This window comes from Platichthys flesus, chromosome 21, assembly GCF_949316205.1.
Source record: "Platichthys flesus chromosome 21, fPlaFle2.1, whole genome shotgun sequence".
Lineage (NCBI taxonomy): Eukaryota > Metazoa > Chordata > Actinopteri > Pleuronectiformes > Pleuronectidae > Platichthys > Platichthys flesus.
Genome location: NC_084965.1, coordinates 39,879 through 57,500, shown reverse-complemented (window position 1 = coordinate 57,500; position 17,622 = coordinate 39,879). Strand labels below are relative to the sequence as shown.

Sequence of the window (17,622 nt, the reverse complement as noted above, 5' to 3'; positions counted from 1 at the left end):
TTATTGACATTCTTCACATTCCAGCTCGTGAAAATCTCCCAGACTGCACTGCTGCTGCTGTGGCCCACTGCAGGTCACACCTGCAGCACTCAGATATTTAGTGTCATTGCTAAGAAGGACCGCCAATTCATTTATGTCAGTTTCTGTAATTTCACTTTTAACAAAACAGCTGCTTGTTGCACCCAGTTACTACACATGTTTATGTGTCAACATGTTTTCACACCAACTCCTTTTCTCCTGAAAAATAAATATGCTCTCAAATTGTGTCACTCACGTTTACACACAAACTCCAGCTTGTGTGCAACCAGTTGATTGTTGACTCTAGTTTTCAGTCAACATATATATTATGCTCATACTCTCTGTCCTCACAACAATTAGTGTTCCATCTTTAACTTCCACTACAAACACAGTAAATGAATATTTAATGGTTGCACACACACACACACACACACACACACAAACAAACGTACTCACATACACTGTTTTTGTACTGACTGAATTGATTAAATGAGCAGATTATAATTGGTTTACAGAGACAGAGAAAATATATATTTTATTATTTTCATTGTAGCAGGGGAGCAAGAAGAATTACAGTAAACTACAGGTAACCATAGCAACAATATTCATGAGTTCAATGAAGCATAACCTCGTTGACTTCTTAAAGAGTTTCTTATTTAAGTTTGGAATTTGGAAGTTGAAAACCTTGTTAAGAACATCTTGGTCCTCCTTAAAGACCCCGACAGTTTCACCAGCGACCACTGGCTGGAACTTCCTTCCCTACAACTCAATTAACCACCAACAGAACTTCTTCTAGGTTCTTATAAAATCTGTAGAACCTTTTAAACCTCTTTAAATCTTTACAACCTCCTCAAGAACCTCTGCAACCTAACGAAGGACCTTCAGAATCTCATATCCAATATAAGGACTCAAAGTACAAATAGACATTCACAAAAACTTCAAGAATGTCTGCAGCTTGCCTAAGGAACAGGAGAACCTAAGAAAACCCCCTCTCTGATGGACTCATAGGTGTCTCCACCAAACTGTGTTGGGTCGTTATATTGGAAATCTGGAAATACATGATATATATTACATTCATATTTATTACTGTGGAGAGCAACAACACAACATAACAGTCCATTCAAAAACAAAGACTCACACAAACACACTCAGTCATTACAAATCCTGCCCATAATCAAATTGTTATCAAGACAAAGAGAGATAGCAGTCAGCTTTTTTCACTTATCTCACACACACACACACACACACACACACACACGCAAACACACACACACACAAACACACTTTTGAGCTCAGCATTTCCTCGCCTCATTCATTCAGTTATTTATTTTCTCTTATTACTGTTGAGTGACCTGAGAGAGAGATATCATTCACACAATGCTTAGCCACTCAGAATTTTCTTGCTGTGTTTTAGCCATTTTAAGTATTCTCTGTAACATTCAATAATACAAAGGTCGTCCAGAGATGAAAGGTTCGGATCAATGTTGAAACAGACTGTAAATAAAGATTTCAACATGTCTCTCCTTAGTGAATCAGTCTGTTTGCTGCCATTTGGAGTCAAATGCTGTGTTCGAAAACTCCACATCGTCTCCTTTCGAAACAATAATTCATGGAGCTTACTGGAAAATGTTCAAGGTCAAGGAAAGATGTGAAGGAGTAGTTGTAAGGAGTTAGGAAAGGAGACAACGTAAAAAACTAAAACAAACAGGACAGAAATGTTGAAATTCTATAAGAATGGGAGGAAAATACTGCACATCACACAATCATAACTCTCTCACTTTCCGTTCATTACAACGCTTTCTCGCTTATTTACACGTGGAGCTTCTTGCTTCTTCTTTCTCACATTAATGTGTCATCAACACATGTTACTGACGTGACTTCTTCACAGAGTCCTGCTGCTTCACGTTTGTAGATCCAGGATCACAGCTGCAGCCACATCGTGGATCATGATGGTGGATCGAGAAGCAGAGATTGGGATCTCTTGAAAGGAACTATATAAATTCAAGCTGTTATTATTAGTGGCTCTCTCTGAGGTTTCTACATTTTTTCCCCCGTTTATATTTTTTTTTGATAGTTTTAATCTTGTTGGGGGTTAAGAACAGAGGATGTCCCAACTTGTTAAGCCAATATTCACAAATGTTGATTTGTGAATATTGGCTGTACAAGTCAAATTTGATTGATTGATTGATGGAGAGCAGTTCAAATTCGTAAAAGGGGGGGGGGGTCTAGTCGAACTGCTGCTGAATTTGACACAGACAGCCTGTGACCTTACCACTTTGCTGACATTTCTTACCAATGTCTATATTTGTGTCAATACCTGGCCACCACCATAAGCCCTTTCATCGTTGCTTTCCATTGCAGTGCCTAAGTGACCATTGTGGGTCACTGAGGCATTAGGGGTTCTCTTCTCTTCTAGTCTCTACCAGGCTCCTCTGTCTCTCTCTCTGTTTGTCTCTCAATTCAATTCAATTTGATTTGTTTAGCAACAAATTATAAAACACATTATCTCAAGGTTCTTTACATAGAAAGCTAAGACCTTCAAAATATTCAAGAAACCAACAGTTCAACAATGAGCAGCTCTGACGACTGAGAGAGAAAAAAACTCTGTTTAACTGGAAGAAAGAACCAGAGTCAATGTGAAGGACATCTGCCTCAACCGGTGGGTTTCTCTGTCTCTCTCTCTCTCTCTCTCTCCACATTGAGTCAAGTTCTTCCAGTTAAAGAGTTTTTTCGGGTTTCAGCATCTTGCCCAAGGACACTTCGGCATGCAGATGGGTCAGACTGGGGATCGAACTGCCGACCTTCAGGTTAGAGGAAGACCACTGTACCCCTCAGCCACAGCCGCCGATATATATAAGAGGAAATATCATCTGCAAGTTAAGGAGTGATCCTCTGAAGAGCAGGAATCACGTGATGTCTCACTCTGAGCCTAAGGTGTTTTTTTTATCATCAGATAAATCCTCTTTGTCTTTTAGATTGATCAGGTCCAGTTTCTCACATGTGATGTTGGATACTTTCCATCATATTTGATGCCATATTTTGGCATTTGTATTTTATGTCTCGGAGGTATTTAAACATCTGATTATGTGTTATTATTAGTATTATTTTTATTTTTATTACTATGTTTTCATAGTAATAAAAATAAACCCTGAAACCCATAAACGGCCGTTTTAGCTTTAATTCTCTTTTCGATTATTTGATTTGAATGTGTTTCTTTTTGTTGTATTGATAGTAATTTCAATTTTAGTTTCAAGTAAGAAACATTTACAATAAATGTGTGAAATAAAATCAGTAGAATAAAGAACGTGTTGCAGCAGAAACTTTCTCCTGCAGAACCACAGAGGGAAATAAATATTAAAATGACCCTGGACTGTGGCTCCCTCCCGCCCGCACACGCTCTCTCCCCGGGCTCAGCCTTACCTCTTCTCCCGGGGCTGGTGCAGTCGCAGCGGCAGAGCAGAAGCAGAAGCAGCGCCGCGGTTCCTCCTCCGGACAAAGCGCACATGGCTGAATGGTAAAGTTCTCACACTGGATCCTCCAGCAGCGAAGACTCGTCCATAAGCTGCCGAACTGAGGAGGCTACGTGCGGGAGAGACGGAGGGAATAGGTCCCGGGGGAAGGAGAGGGAGAGAGAGGGAGAGAGAGAGAGAGAGAGAGAGAGAGAGAGAGCGAGAGAGAGAGAGAGAGAGAGAGAGAGAGGAAGGGAGGGAGAGGGAGAGAGCGCATGTGTAGGTGTGTGTGAGAGAGAGAGACAGGAAAATACACCTCCACTGTTTCCACAGCTCTCTCTCACTCACACACATACAGACACACAACACAGTGCTTAGAAGAAGAGAGATTAAAAAGCAGCCTAATTTGGAGCGGAGGCCAAGTGCAGGTGTCAGTGGGTCATGATCTTTCAGTTGTCGGGGTGTAGTGGACCTGGAGGGGTCAGGGTCAGGGTCAGGCCCTCCAAAAGGTCGGGTTCATAGAATACAGTGGTGCTCTATAATTGCCCTGAAGTCCCCTCTGTCTTTCTCCTTGCCACCTCCTGGGGGGGGGGGGGGCATCCACCCGCTCATTACACAAACCAGTAGGGTTAATTCTAACCCTAACCCTAACCCTAGGGAGAAGAGCTTCTGCAGTTCAACAGTCACATCGTTCTGCAGGCGAGTGGTTGGTGGTGCAGCTGCTCAGTGGGGGGGCATTCTTCCAAGTCGAGCAGGACCTACTGGTTGAACGCGGTGAGACATCCCAAACCACTGTGAAGGCCAACGTTATAGCAAAGGGTTGGGGGGGGGGGAATAAACACTAACCCTAACCCTAACCCTAAATGTAATAAGTCCTTTCTGTTCACATGTGTAGAGTCTGCCTGTAAATCACGGAAATTATTAATAATTCACAGTTTTTCTTTCACTGTTAAAATCCCACATCAGCGTTTTCAGATTTTTATATGAATAAAAGATTGTCATTGTTTTCACCTCTGAATACACAGACCCCATACATACATATATATTAAATTATGTAAGACTATCGTTGTATGTTATTAATATTATTCTCTGCTGTGTTTGTTGAACAGTGTAACAAGCCTCTGGATAATTTTCTCTTACAGGTATAAACAAAGTTGTATAAATTTGAACGACTGATGATGACAGAGCTTGTCATCTTCCTGTTTGTAATAAAACATAACATTTACTGGCCTCTCTTTCTCTCTCTCTCTCTCTCTCTCTCTCTTTCTCTCTCTCTCTCTCTCTCTCTCTCTCTCTCTCTCTCTCTATCTCTCTCCCCCCTCTCTCTCTCTGCCCGCTTCCTGCCAACAAAGCAAAAATAATTCCCTTAATGGATTTTCTTACTATTTGATTTGATCAAAACTGACGTTTGTTGCCAGGCAGAAACACTATGAATTTAGGTGATGACCTATGACCTGATTCTGTGCTCCTGATAATAAGCTGTAATCATATTTGGTTTTAGATAAAGTGATTCTCACTTTTCCTTTAGCTGATTCTTAAAGTAATTCATTTTTTTCTTTCAAGAGAACTTTTGTAAAATTTTCTAAATTACAGATTAAAAAAATTAAATGTTCTAAATCCTGGAGAAACAAAGTGTGAGCAGCTGCTCGTCTGATGATGTTGATCCAGTTCAAGGACAGTTTGACATGAAAACACACAGAGAGGAGGTGAAAACAGAGGAAGAGGAGGAGGAGGAGGAAAGAGAGGAGGAGGCGTCAGAGACGGAGATGGGAGAGTAAACTAATTTACCCAGATGGCTCAACTAAAGACCCTGACCTGAGGATGTGGATTAAATATTGACTGTGTGTTAGAATGTGTGTGTGTGTGTGTGTGGACTCTTTGGCTGCTGTTTGTTCTGTTTGTCACAAACAGTTAAATGATATATTATTATTTGTTCATGTCACAAATAGGATTCATCATTGGAAACAAAATAAAAAGAACGACTTGTGTGACGTTATAATTTTCTGAAAGAAACACAGACTTTGACTTGTTGTTATTTTAATCAACGAAGAAACTGTTGTTGTTATTGTTTTCATTGTTGTCATTGGTTTAGTTTAGGGTTCGAAACTATTACTGATGTCAGTAATCACATGTTTTTATTAAGTTTATTATTGAGTCGTATATCTCGTCAGCTTATAGTCACCATGTTCTCCTCCTTGTTGTTTCCTCACTGTTCTCACTTCCTGTTTTATAAAGCTGTCTCCCATGGCTCTTATTCCTCTGTTTGCTGGAATACACATAAATGTGATCACAATATTCTCAAATATCTCATTAAATCCAACTGTTGGATGAAACTGACTTTAACAACATTAATGCTGAACATGAATCTGTTCATAGAACTGACAGAGGATCCGAGGTTGTCCTGTTCACTGAAACCTCTAAAGTCTGGTTTACTGAAACCAGAACCGGTTCTTCTTGGGCAAGGATCTTGGACCATCTGTATAAACTGGAACAAATGTTTTGAATAATGTTTTAAATCTATCTTCCACCTAAACAACGTATCTGCAGAAAGTAGAAATCAGTAGACACTGCATTATTAATATGTCCTATAACTCTGATGCCCACTCTCACTAACCCTAACACCTCAGGTGGTGACAAAGCACCTTGACGTCACCAAACGCCAATAAACCAAATCAAGAAGAAGAATAAAGATGATGACGCGTCTCCTCCATAAATTCAGCTGAAGTGTCTCAGATACAGACGCTGCCATCTTCTGGTGATGACGTCACTGTTCAGGAGTATAAACAGTTTGCGTTTGAAAGTTAAACTAACAGGAGGCGTCTCCGTTTAAACAGATTGTTGTGGTGCCGCTGTGTGGGATCCTGGGAAATGTAGTCTTCACCCTGAGGTCATGGAACTACATGAAGATATAACTGAAAGTGATGGAGTTCATCAACTTCCTTGTATTTCAAACTTAGCGTATACTGCCCCCTGGCGGTTCAAGTCATCACCACAGAAAATCAACCCCACATCTTAACTCCATGTTAACATGTCATTACTCTGCAGCGCCACCATCAGGTCGTGGATTGTGTCAGGACTGGGTCAGATCCGGGATTGTACCGGGACAGTGCGGAGCAGACGGGGCTGCAGACTTCAGGAACCCTGGTGCATGCCGGGATATATTTGTGTGCGTGTGTGTGTGTGTGTGTGTGTGTGTGTGTGTGTGTGTGAGGGGGGGAGTGGTCTCGTGCAGGTCACGTGATCCAGGCCTTTGTTGATGTGAATCAAACCTCGCGAGGACTAAATAGGTCCAGGACCGAGCGCACCCGTCCATCCTCCCCGGCTCAGACTCTCCCTCTTCGGCCTGGATGCTGCTGGAGGCTCCGACCTTCACCCGGATCTGTGCGCCGCGCTGCGCTGCTTCTCCCTGCCGGTTTGAGAGCGAGGCCGCGGGGCTGGGGATGGAGGCAGAGTCCGGGCAGTGATCAGACTGTGGGGGTCGTTGTGTGAAGACCCAGGCCCTGCTGGGCTTTGTTGTCCCTTCGTGGCGAAGCCTCCTCCGGTTTCTCTCCTCGGATTTCAGCCTTTTTCTGCTCCGGAGAAGAATCATGGAGAAAATCAGGGTCTGAGACCTTTTCTTCTTTTTCTGCAGTTGTACCAGGATCCATCGAAGGAGAACATCTTTCTTCTCAGTGGTCTCTTCACCTCCATTTATCTGTCACCTCTCAGTCTCCACCTCCCCGTCCTCCTTCCATCATGGCTCCAGCTCTCTGCTCCTCCTGGTTCATCTGCCTGCTGCTGCTTCTGGTTCTCCCCGGCGTCCGGAGCTCGTTCCCCCGCAGCGGAGTGAGCAGCAGCGGGGACTGCGGCCCCGGAAAGGCCGCCGACTGCCCAGGTGAGACCCGCAACAGCTGCTTACCTGAACACGTCCCAGGTCCGCCTGCAGGGGGCGTTGTGTGTGCGTGTGTGTGTGTGGGGGGGACTGATCCAGGTGTTGTCTATGTGTCACTGTTGCCTTGACGACAGCAGCTGGCTCCATCAGTTTTATCTCAGTGCAGTCACCACGGCAACAGGAAGATGAACTCCATAACATCACCTGCTTTGGAAATATTGTGTGAGTGTGTGTGTGTCTGTTTCAATCTTTGTGTGTGTGTGTTTGTGTGGTGACCACTCCTCATGTTCCCAGGCTCTATTCTGGGTTAATGACAGGGTTGTGTAGCAGGGAGGAACAGGCTGAGCTGAGGGAGCAGCTGATCGGACTCATGGTTCCATCAAACCATCTCTGACACAACTTCAAGAACCAGATCTTCTCCATGTGGTTCAAAACAGGATTTGGAACAAAAGAGAACTTTTAAATTAGCAGAATTCTGAGATTAATTTCCAAATTCCTCATTCCTGAAGATCTTTCTTAATCATATGATTTAAATTTGAGTCTTCATAGTGAGATCATGATGACATAATTCCTACCATATGATCGTAAATGATTTTTCAATTCGAACCAACTTAATGTTGTGTGTATAGATCATCTATACTGTGTGTGTTGGATCTGCTGTCATGTTGGAATCAGATGAAAAGAGAAGGAGCGATGAGGACGGAGAGAGATAATGAGGTCAGCAGAGCGAGAGAGGCAGAGTGATACTAAGAGAGAGAGAGGGAGAGCTTTCGCTTCACTGAACTTTAGACGATAGTTTGAGGCTGATCTGATCCACCCGTCACCACTGATCTCAGATCAACTTCATTCAGAGAGAGGACAGAGTTAACATGGCTAAGCACAAAGACCTGTAGGGTCAGGGTTCAGCCCCTGGAGGCCGGCAAATGCTTCTGCGTTTTTATGGGACTGCAAGCCTGTGATTGGTCAGCTAACTACTTCCTTTCCGGAGTTGAAATTCCGTTTTCATGCCTCATCATACGTCAGAAACGGGTCAGTGACGGGTTATACAAGTGGTCATACTTTCGGATCTCTTCTGCCAAACGCTCTTCAATTTGGTCCATATTCGTTCTTCTAAATCTTCCGTTGTTTCTGCTGGTATTATGGGGAATGAACCAGAAATGCGACTCCGGGAGGGATGTAGTTAGCAGACCAATCACAGCCTTGCGGGCTGCGGGAGGCTGTGATACGTAAGCACGTGAGGAGCCCGGGGGCTCTTGCGCTTGAAGGCCTGTGAAAACGCAGAAGCATGCGCCGGCCTTTACCCCCTAACCTTTAACCCCCTAACCCCCATAACTGTACCACAGATCAACAAATACAGGATCTCTGTCAGGTATCCAGCTGAACTTAACCTATCACAGTCAGGCTAAGTGGTCACATGATGCTGGTTATCAACTTTTTGAGTGAACACACAAATAAACTGCAAAGAAAGAAGAAGACAGATTTTCATATTATTATCTATTAAATATCATAAGACTTTGATTCTATTTCCACTGTATATTGATATCAGTATACACATGTAGAATTGGGTTTGAAAACCCTAACCCTGCTCCCAGTACATCTGCTTCACCAGTAGCAGATGCCGTCTTTGGCACTGGGAGCACTTTACTGGTCAGGCTGGTTCTGGTGGGCTCCAGCAGCTGACAGAGGTTCATCCTCTGAGGAGAATCTAGATCTTTCAGAAGCTCATCAGAGGAGCTCAGAGGATCTTGTGGGTCTCTGAAGACCCTGGTCCTCCTCAGAGACTCCAACAACCAGCTCCTCAGATCCTATAAGAACATGATGTCATGGTTCAAAGGAAGGGTTGGTCAGTGGGCGGAGCTTCAGACTGTTTGATCTCTTATCTCCAACTGAACCTGGAGCAGGTCAGCTGCTCAGCGTAAGTTACCGTGGTGATTTACCTGATGACAAGTGAACGAGCTTCGTAAAAAACTGAAACTCTGAATTAAACCTGAAGTCACCTGATGACCTCAACTCCTGCTTGGTGGGTCAGGGCCCACTTCTGGTTAAACAGCAGTGTTCTCTTTACTTCTGTGACTGTGGCATGCTGGGAAATGTTTCTTTACACAGAGACGTAGTTTACTGAAGACAGCCACCAGGGGGCGATCAAGAGGCTCTGCTTTGTTTTACACTTTATTAACAGTCTGTGATTGACTGTGGAGGGGAATCACCTTAAACATGTGGTGTCACATTGTGCAGTCAGAGAGGATCCTGGGAACAAGGTTTCTGTTCTGCTCTGTGTGTGTGTGTGTGTGTGTGTGTGTGTGTGTGTGTGTGTGTGTGTGTGTGTGTGTGTGTGTGTGTGTGTGTGTGTGTGTGTGTGTGTGTGTGTGTGTGTGTGTGTGTGTGTGTGTGTGTGTGTGTGTTTCAGCAGTTTGTTGTGGCTGCCTCAGCACACTGTGGTATTCACTAATTACGGGGAGGCAGGGGTCACAACCCTTGTAATTACCATCTGTAATTGGCTGGCCTACAGGGCTCGACCAATAAGCTGCCATCATTTAAATACTACACTGGATAATGGTCTGTGTGTGTGTGTGCGTGTGTCAGTAGATAGACACTCACTGTTGTGTTTTGTGTGGGTTGTGATGAGTATGTTCACTGCTTCAGGTTGAAACTTCTCCACATCTGCTGGATTAGCATTCATTCATTTTGTGTCTGAATGTTTCCTCCTTCATTCTCAACCTGCTCTTGTTCACTCACTCTGTAAACGATTGTTTGATGAGGTGAGATCCAGACGTCTCACTGAATCTGACCGAGATGTGTGTTCTCACAGAAGCTCATCAAGATTCTACATTAAGCTGTTTAGATATGTGAGAGTCTTCAGTGGACTATAACTCTGACAGGGAGTGAGTTTGAACTCTTTTCTGTCCCTTGGTATTTTCAGATCTGTCAGAGAAGAAGAGCGACCTCCGTGTGTGTGATTCTGGAACGTGTCGCTTCGGAGGAACCTGCCGCGAGAACGGAGCTGACATCAAGTGTGTGTGTCAGTTCCATGTGAGTCTCAGACACACACTTCTGTCTATCTTTGGACTTCATGCTAGTCACAGGTGATATGTTGATTGTCATCCAGTCATCTAAACACTGTGTGTTTGTTGCAGTGTCATAAGAAGTACGTCCCTGTGTGTGGGTCAAACGGGGACACGTACCAGAACGAGTGTTTTCTGAGGAGAGCCACCTGCAAGAAGCAGAGAGCCATCAGCATCCTGTCCGAGGGAGCCTGCTACCACGGTACACTCACACAGCCATTTCAACTCGTCTTTATTAGGGTTAGGCTTCAGTAGTGAGTTAACCACATGTAGCCGATACTGAAGCTATGGAGGGAACTGTCCCATCAGCCAGGGACTCTGAATGTCTGTCTGTCCTGAGCCAAGGATGAATCACCATCAGAGAAAATTGATTTACAGAAAAGTTTGAATGAAAAATGAGAGATTTTAAATTAATTTAAGATTGAACCTCATGTATGATTCATAACACAGAGACTATTTCCTGCCAACTACTGACATCACTTCCTCCCTCTCTGTGCGTCAGACGCTGGTTCAGGATCTGGAGACGGAGGTGAACAACTTCTTCTTCGTTTTTCTGATACAGTTGCTACAATGTTTTGAAACCACATGTCCTTGTTGTTGACATCATTGATATTAATAGATGTAGAATGTTGTCGTGACGTGTTGTGTCTGCAGACGACGAGGGCTCAGGTCGCGGTAAAAAGGCCTCGAAATGTGGAATCTGCAAGTTCGGAGCTGAATGTGATGAAGACTCTGAGGATACACTGTAAGTACACACACACGCACACAAACACACACACACACGGTTAGATTGTGTGTTAAGATATTTCTTTTTTTCTTATGCTCTGATGACATCATTACAAACGTAACCGTTTCAGTCATTTTATCATTCAACTTAGTTCATAGACTTACATAAGCTTTTGTTTTTCGTTTGTTGTTGTTGTTGTTTGTCTGATTTTAATGACATGAAACCTTGAAGATTCTCCAGGAAATTAAATTTCATAAAGTAAAAATTCCAACGTAAAGAATGGAAGAACTTTTCTATTGGTCGGAGTCCAGAGGTTAAAACAACAGATACTGGGAGTTCCCACTTGGTTGATTGACACGGATACAGATGTCCCTATGTTTGAATTCTGTTTATACACAGAACAAGAACTGTGTCCTCCAGTTCCATCTTAACTACACAATGTTACAAAGATTATTCACTGTAGTTGAAATTGCTCCGAAACATATTCACTTTGTAAAATTAGTTTTCTGTTTGATGTGAACAGTGAACGTAGGACAACACATGGACACAGCCGTCAAACTGAATCTCATAGTTTAATTATACCTTCAAAATAAACGACCACTCCACAGAGGAGTTGATGATGAGTAGAACGAACCACTGCTACTCAAAGAAGTTTGTGTTTGTGTGTCCAGCTGCATGTGTAACATAGTGTGTAGCGGCCACAACGACAACCCGGTGTGTGGCGGCGACGGCCTCACCTATGACACGCCGTGCCACGTCCGAGAGGCGTCCTGCCTCAAGCAGCTGAAGATCGACATCAAACACGTGGGACGCTGCCAAGGTAACCAGATCACAGGAAGAGGAGAGCGGTAGAGGAAAGGATGGAAAGATAACTTTAAAGATGGAAGGATAACTTTGGTCAAGTTTCAAATGGATGCAACCAAGAAAACAATGTCACTATCATTTCAAGTTTTTTATTATTTGATTCCATTCCAACACCAAAAGGAATGTGGCCTTTTATCCAATTCTAGGAAATTATTTTGTTCATGGCAAACAACAAAGAAAAAACCCAACATACTGTGAGCGGATCACATTAAGTTCCAATGTTAAATGTTAATGTTTATCCACCGAAGCCTCATGCAACTTACTACTTTTCCCATTAGCATTTTAGAAAGTAGAACTGTAATGTGCACAAGCAGAATTCTCTGTAAGCCGCCTCCTGTACTTTTATTTTATTATTTTCATCTGTGTGAAGAGAGTTAGGGTTAGGGTTAGATGTAATCTGCCCAAAGTCACTGTCCGTTGATCTGGCTTTCAGCTCCACGTCAGTTATTAAATCAATAATCTCCATGTTAACTCCATTTGGCAAAGCAAACACTTGCTAGAATATGGCCGCTACCTGTTCTATATCAATAGGCATGAATGAGTTTGACATGAATGCAGCAATATCTTCCTTGACATGTAATTCAGCAAAACACAGATTGAACTCTGTGGCCACTTGGTCCAGGTGAGCAAAGTACTGCTCAGGGTGAAAAGTGTCCTGTGACCTTTTCTCCAGGTCGGGAACTATGTCCTCCTCCGGTTCTTTAGATGTGTGGTCCAAGCCCCGAGTCTTGAACCCCTTCACTTCTCATGTAGGTCAGGTGCTGCTGCTGGAGCTTGTGGCTGAGTTAGGTCCATCAGAAACCCAAGGTCCAGTAGCCACACAGCATCTGATCGTTCCTTGTTGATGGAAAAGTCTTTATCTCAGAGTGCCAGATAACAAATCACTGCAGCACTTTGCCTTGACTCGACCACTGGACATCAGCATGGAGAAGCAAGTGTCCATAAGCGGCACAAAGCTCATCCTCTAATGCCTTGTACAAGCAGCCCTGAAGCAGGTTTATTCTAATCAAGTTTATCAGTTTGACCTCCAGTGTCAATCTTGAGAGAGGTCCACGACTTCCTAGCCAAGGCCTGCTGATGAATTACACAGTAATAATTCAAAAAGTTCGGTAGTAGTTGCCACCAGTTTACGGATAATGATGTCATTTTTTCGAACATGTTTTTTAATCTCGATGTAAATATTCTCACCTCTCGTTCTCTCCCTGAACTGCAAAAGAATGAGGAAGTCCTCCTTTGTTGTAGAATCCCGGAAACAATTCTGAGAAATACATCAAGCTGAGCTGTGTCCATTAATAATCACAGGCTGACGAGTCCTTTAACACAAGTTCGTCCACGTCCTCTGGTAGTGACTCCACCCTCATGGGGCAAGGGTTAAAAAAACAGAACCTGTACAATCAACCGGAGGGAAAAGTAAAGAGGGAAGCAGTCAAGAGGAGGAGAGTAAACCACACCAAGGCAATTTCCTGTATGTGCAAATATACATGGCAATAAAAAGAATTCTGATTCTTCTGATTCTGATTCTGAAGATGACAAGAAAAGGGAGAGGATGATAGATGGAGCAAATTGTTCTAAAGAAAAAGAGAGGGATTAGGACAAAACAGAAAAAGAAAAGGAAGAATGAAGGAATTAAAGAGAAAACATGAGGAAGAGAGGAACAAGTGCATAGAGAGAAAAGGATGAATAAGAGGGAGATGGGTAGAAGATGTGAAATGAAGGGAATGTCAAATAGGAGGAGAAAAGGAGAGGTAGATGATATCAGGGTCAAACAGAGGAGAAGAAAGAAGAGGTCTCTGTAATCATATTTGAGGAGAAATTAACAAAAATGTTGAAAAACTTTTCATTTCTCAGAGAAAAAAACTTTCAATAAAGAGATTAAAAACATTTTCTTGTGTTTCAGACAAAAACAGGAAGGACGACGGCATCAAGACCAAACCCGACATTTACAGTAAGACCCCCCCCCCCCCTGCAGTTAGCCTGTCATTATGAAACGAAGCCCATCAGAAACCAGTGTCTCTCTTTGTGTCCAGGTGTGTCCAAGCCCAGTGAGGGGGAGGGGTTTGTGGACAGCGTGACTCCGTGTTCTGAGGACTACGCTCAGTTCTGTGAACACGGACAATGTGAGATGAGACACAACCTGGCGACCTGCAGGTAAATATCTGTGTGGACTCCCAACATGATGGCTCTTCTTAAGTGAAGGGTTCAATTATCTGTATCGCCCCCTGGTGGCTGCCTGTAGTGTGGTCGTAAATCCCTCCTCCTCGTTACCAGATGGGACACGGAGCAAACTAAAATCCAAGTAGACGTTAAATAAATGTTTGTAAAGATGTTTCTGTCGTTTCAGGTCGTTCTCATCTCTCTGTTTGCTCAAGTGTTTCTGATCGGTTTGGTTTGAATCAGTTATTTAGTAATATAAAAACAGGCATCATGATTGACAGCTGAGACTGACTCAAGATTGGTAGAGTGTGTGTGGGCGGCCCACGATCACACAGACTCTGAATGATGTCATCACAAGATGTCAGCGTTTGTGTCTGAGATATTTCAGCTTCTTTTCTGGAGGAAGTGGAGACGTGTCTTTATTTACAGTCACTTATTTTTCTTTGTGTGGTTTAATGTCAAGGTGCATTAACGCCATCCACTGTTCTACTTTATACTCACTTGGGTCTGACCTTAATTCTTAACCCGCTGCAAAATGTCTATTTGACATTTATTGTAAAACTTAATGTGTTCAATGAAATCGTCAGATCTGAAATATGATGGAACTGTGTGTGTGTGTGTGTGTGTGTGTGTGTGTGTGTGTGTGTGTGTGTGTGTGTGTGTGTGTGTGTGTGTGTGTGTGTGTGTGTGTGTGTGTGTGTGTGTGTGTGTGTGTGTGTGTGTGTGTGTGTGTGTGTGTGTGTGTGTGTGTGTCAGGTGTGAGGCAGCATACGGCGGTCCTCAGTGTGACCAGCTGCTGGACTTCAACATCCTGTACGTGGTGCCCAGCGGACAGAAACTACACTACGTCCTCATCGCCGCCATCATCGGGGCCGTTCAGATTGCAGTCATCGTGGCTGTGGTCATGTGCTTTACCAGGTGATCACACTCACATCAGGACTGTTCATCTGTAAGCAGGAAGTGTGCCGTAGCTGCAGCAACCTCTGTCAGCCAGCAGAGAGAGCTGTACTTTGTTCAATGTGTTCTTTGGTAACTAGGGTTCATCCCATGAACCAGAACCCTGATGTCACCAGCTTTATTTTTGCTCCGCCGTGTTTCCTACGGCAGCCCAGAATGGTCAAACCAAACACTGACACTACAGATAACTTTTCATAGTGTATGTCCCCAAATGGCCACCATAGATTAAACAGACACTTTACCACTACATGCCGCTTCTTCTTCTTTGCTTGGTTTATTGGTTAGTGGCCACCAATGTCAAGGTGCATTATTGCACTGAATCAAAAAAACTCGAACCCTTTAAACACAGTCTTGAGTTAATCCTTTGATCAGTGGATGGTCGAAGCTTCAGTTCAGTCATGTGACAACATCTGTGCCATCTCCATGACAACTGAGACAGCTGATAAACGTCCTGTACACATAAATGATTATATTGAACAAAAAAGATTTAGATTTTTACAAATGCCTTCAACAATATAGAATTTAAAAACTCACATGTGTGAACACAGTCAATGAGCGTTTGGAAAATAAGGATGCCACAGTTGTCTTCGCACTGTTGCTTTGTGTGTCAATGTAAGTCTGCTGACCCTAACCCTGTCGTATCCTGCAGGAGGTGCAACAAGACGAAGCGTGGGCGGAGACAGAAGCAGCACCTCGGGCACTTCCCGTCAGGAACCTCCTCCAGGATGATGTAGCTGCTCATGTTTTTGAGAAATACAGTTTTTCGTACCACACAGACAGACTGCATTTTTGATATCTCAACTTTTTGGTGCCTCCTTATTCCTTATTTTTCCAAGATAATTTCTGACTTTCTTCAGGGGCCTTATTTTGAAATGTTCCTCCATGTTTGATTCCTTTCGTTTGACTCTAAGTTCTGCATCAGTCAGAACAGAGATGTACAGTTTGGTCGGTGTTGGCCGTGATGCTCTCGTCCTCTCAAATCTGAATCTCTGTGGATCCTGCGACAGGAAACTTAATTTATCTGATTGTACCGTCCAAATGTTTCCCTTTGTTTTCACCCTGTGGGATGCAGACTGTCTTTGCTTCCGTGCTTTTGTTTAGATTTATTTTTGAAGGTAAAATAGATAATTATTTCAACCTTGTTTACATGGTGCGTACGTTAGGATTATGGAAAAACAGCCATTGAATATTTAATTCTGACAAATACCACCATATTTATCTGGTTTGAATTTGCTTCTTTGAAACTTCCGAAACTGTATTTGTGATCAATCTCAACGTCCTGGATGTGCAAACTTTAAATTCACTGATGAAATTGTAGCAACTAGTGTAGTTATTATTTTTAAACCAAACTCAAATGTTTTTATCAAAGTTTAACATTTAAAGTTATAATATATAACTTTTTCACTTTAGAATCTAAAAAGTAATGTAACACTTCTCAAGGTAACAGTGCGTTTCATTTATTGCATCATAATCCGGTTTGTCCATGTGTCAGCAGTCAGAGGAGAATTCGGCTCCTCATCAAACTTCCTAAACTATGAACGAATCCAAACCGGGACAAAGACTCCAACTCCCATGATCCCACACTGCTCCACCACCACAACAAACTGTCTGTAGTTAGTGTGTGGCTAATGCCCACTGGTGTTTACATTCCTTCATTTCAATTCACTTGTTTAAAGACAAATGAATTCTGATTATTTTTGAAGTTAAACATTTTATTTATTGTTGTAGGTTTTAACAACTTTTTTTAACAGAACACATCCACATGGCCATTTCATGTTTAAAGGTCACTGTGCATCATTTTGTTTCACGCTGTTTTTCTCAATCACTGCTGCTCATGTTGACATTTTCAGATTCCTTATTGACAACGTGCTTTAACGCCTTAATGCTGTTGGGGGGGGCTCTGTATCAGGACCACGGGGTCATCGGGATCACTCCTGCAGTAGACTCATCAAATGTCGGTATTTTGCTGCATCTCACAGGATAAAAATGTAATTGTCATGTATATCAGATTAACTTTAAATTCTTTTTTATTTGGTTGATGAGAAGTACCTGAATACCAAAATGCTGTTTTTTCTACTGCTAAACACTAATAAGATACAAGCTGACATGTACAGGATGTTGTTAGAATTATTCTATTGGTACGTTTTTTGGATGACACCATTCTGGAAATTGATTCCATTGGTCTCTGTGTTCTTTGACAAACGGATAATAATTTAAATGAATGTTTTCTTTTTTATGGTCGAGCTCCTTTAGTCTTTTATGATTTGTAATGCTGGATTGAAGTGTCCGTGTTGGTTGATATGTGGTAGAAGGAATAGATGAGGTTTCCTCAAGCATCACATTTATTGGAGCGTGTGTGAAGCTGCGCTCGGTCACGTGACGCCTGATGGAGTCAGTCGGATCTGACTGTAGATGTTGCATGAAACAGTGAAGTTGTTGTTTAGACTGTGCTGTAGTTGGACTAGAATTAAATTATGATGTTTGAAGTCACTGTGTCAGAATCATTTTTTTGACAGATTT

At 42.7% G+C, this 17,622-nt stretch overlaps 2 protein-coding genes across 2 annotated transcripts in view; one reads left to right on the top strand and one right to left on the bottom strand.

The window, feature by feature from the left end:
* Positions 1–3,648, bottom strand: part of LOC133932660 (melanoma receptor tyrosine-protein kinase-like) — a 23,162-nt gene extending 19,514 nt beyond the window's left edge. The window contains exon 1 of the mRNA XM_062379436.1: positions 3,439–3,648. Coding sequence (XP_062235420.1) covers positions 3,439–3,523 — 85 coding nt within the window. The 5' untranslated portion in view covers positions 3,524–3,648. The remainder of the gene's footprint in view (positions 1–3,438) is intronic.
* A 2,928-nt stretch (positions 3,649–6,576) lies between these two features.
* On the top strand, positions 6,577–17,588 carry LOC133932813 (tomoregulin-1-like). The gene is made up of 10 exons (XM_062379669.1): positions 6,577–7,341; positions 10,259–10,368; positions 10,473–10,602; positions 10,903–10,929; positions 11,055–11,145; positions 11,799–11,947; positions 13,889–13,936; positions 14,019–14,139; positions 14,902–15,063; positions 15,752–17,588. Exons 1-10 carry the CDS (start codon positions 7,203–7,205, stop codon positions 15,834–15,836), a joined length of 1,062 nt encoding a protein of 353 aa, XP_062235653.1. The 5' UTR covers positions 6,577–7,202; the 3' UTR covers positions 15,837–17,588.
* The last annotated feature ends 34 nt before the right edge of the window (positions 17,589–17,622 follow it).

What these genes read in the sequence shown, in the direction of transcription:
- LOC133932813 (XM_062379669.1), top strand. Translation starts at nt 7,203, where the DNA reads ATGGCTCCAGCTCTCTGCTCCTCCTGGTTCATCTGCCTGCTGCTGCTT. An exon ending in AGTGTGTGTGTCAGTTCCAT is followed by an intron (nt 10,369 to 10,472) that starts GTGAGTCTCAGA and finishes TGTTTGTTGCAG; the next exon opens with TGTCATAAGAAGTACGTCCC. An exon ending in ACACGTGGGACGCTGCCAAG is followed by an intron (nt 11,948 to 13,888) that starts GTAACCAGATCA and finishes CTTGTGTTTCAG; the next exon opens with ACAAAAACAGGAAGGACGAC.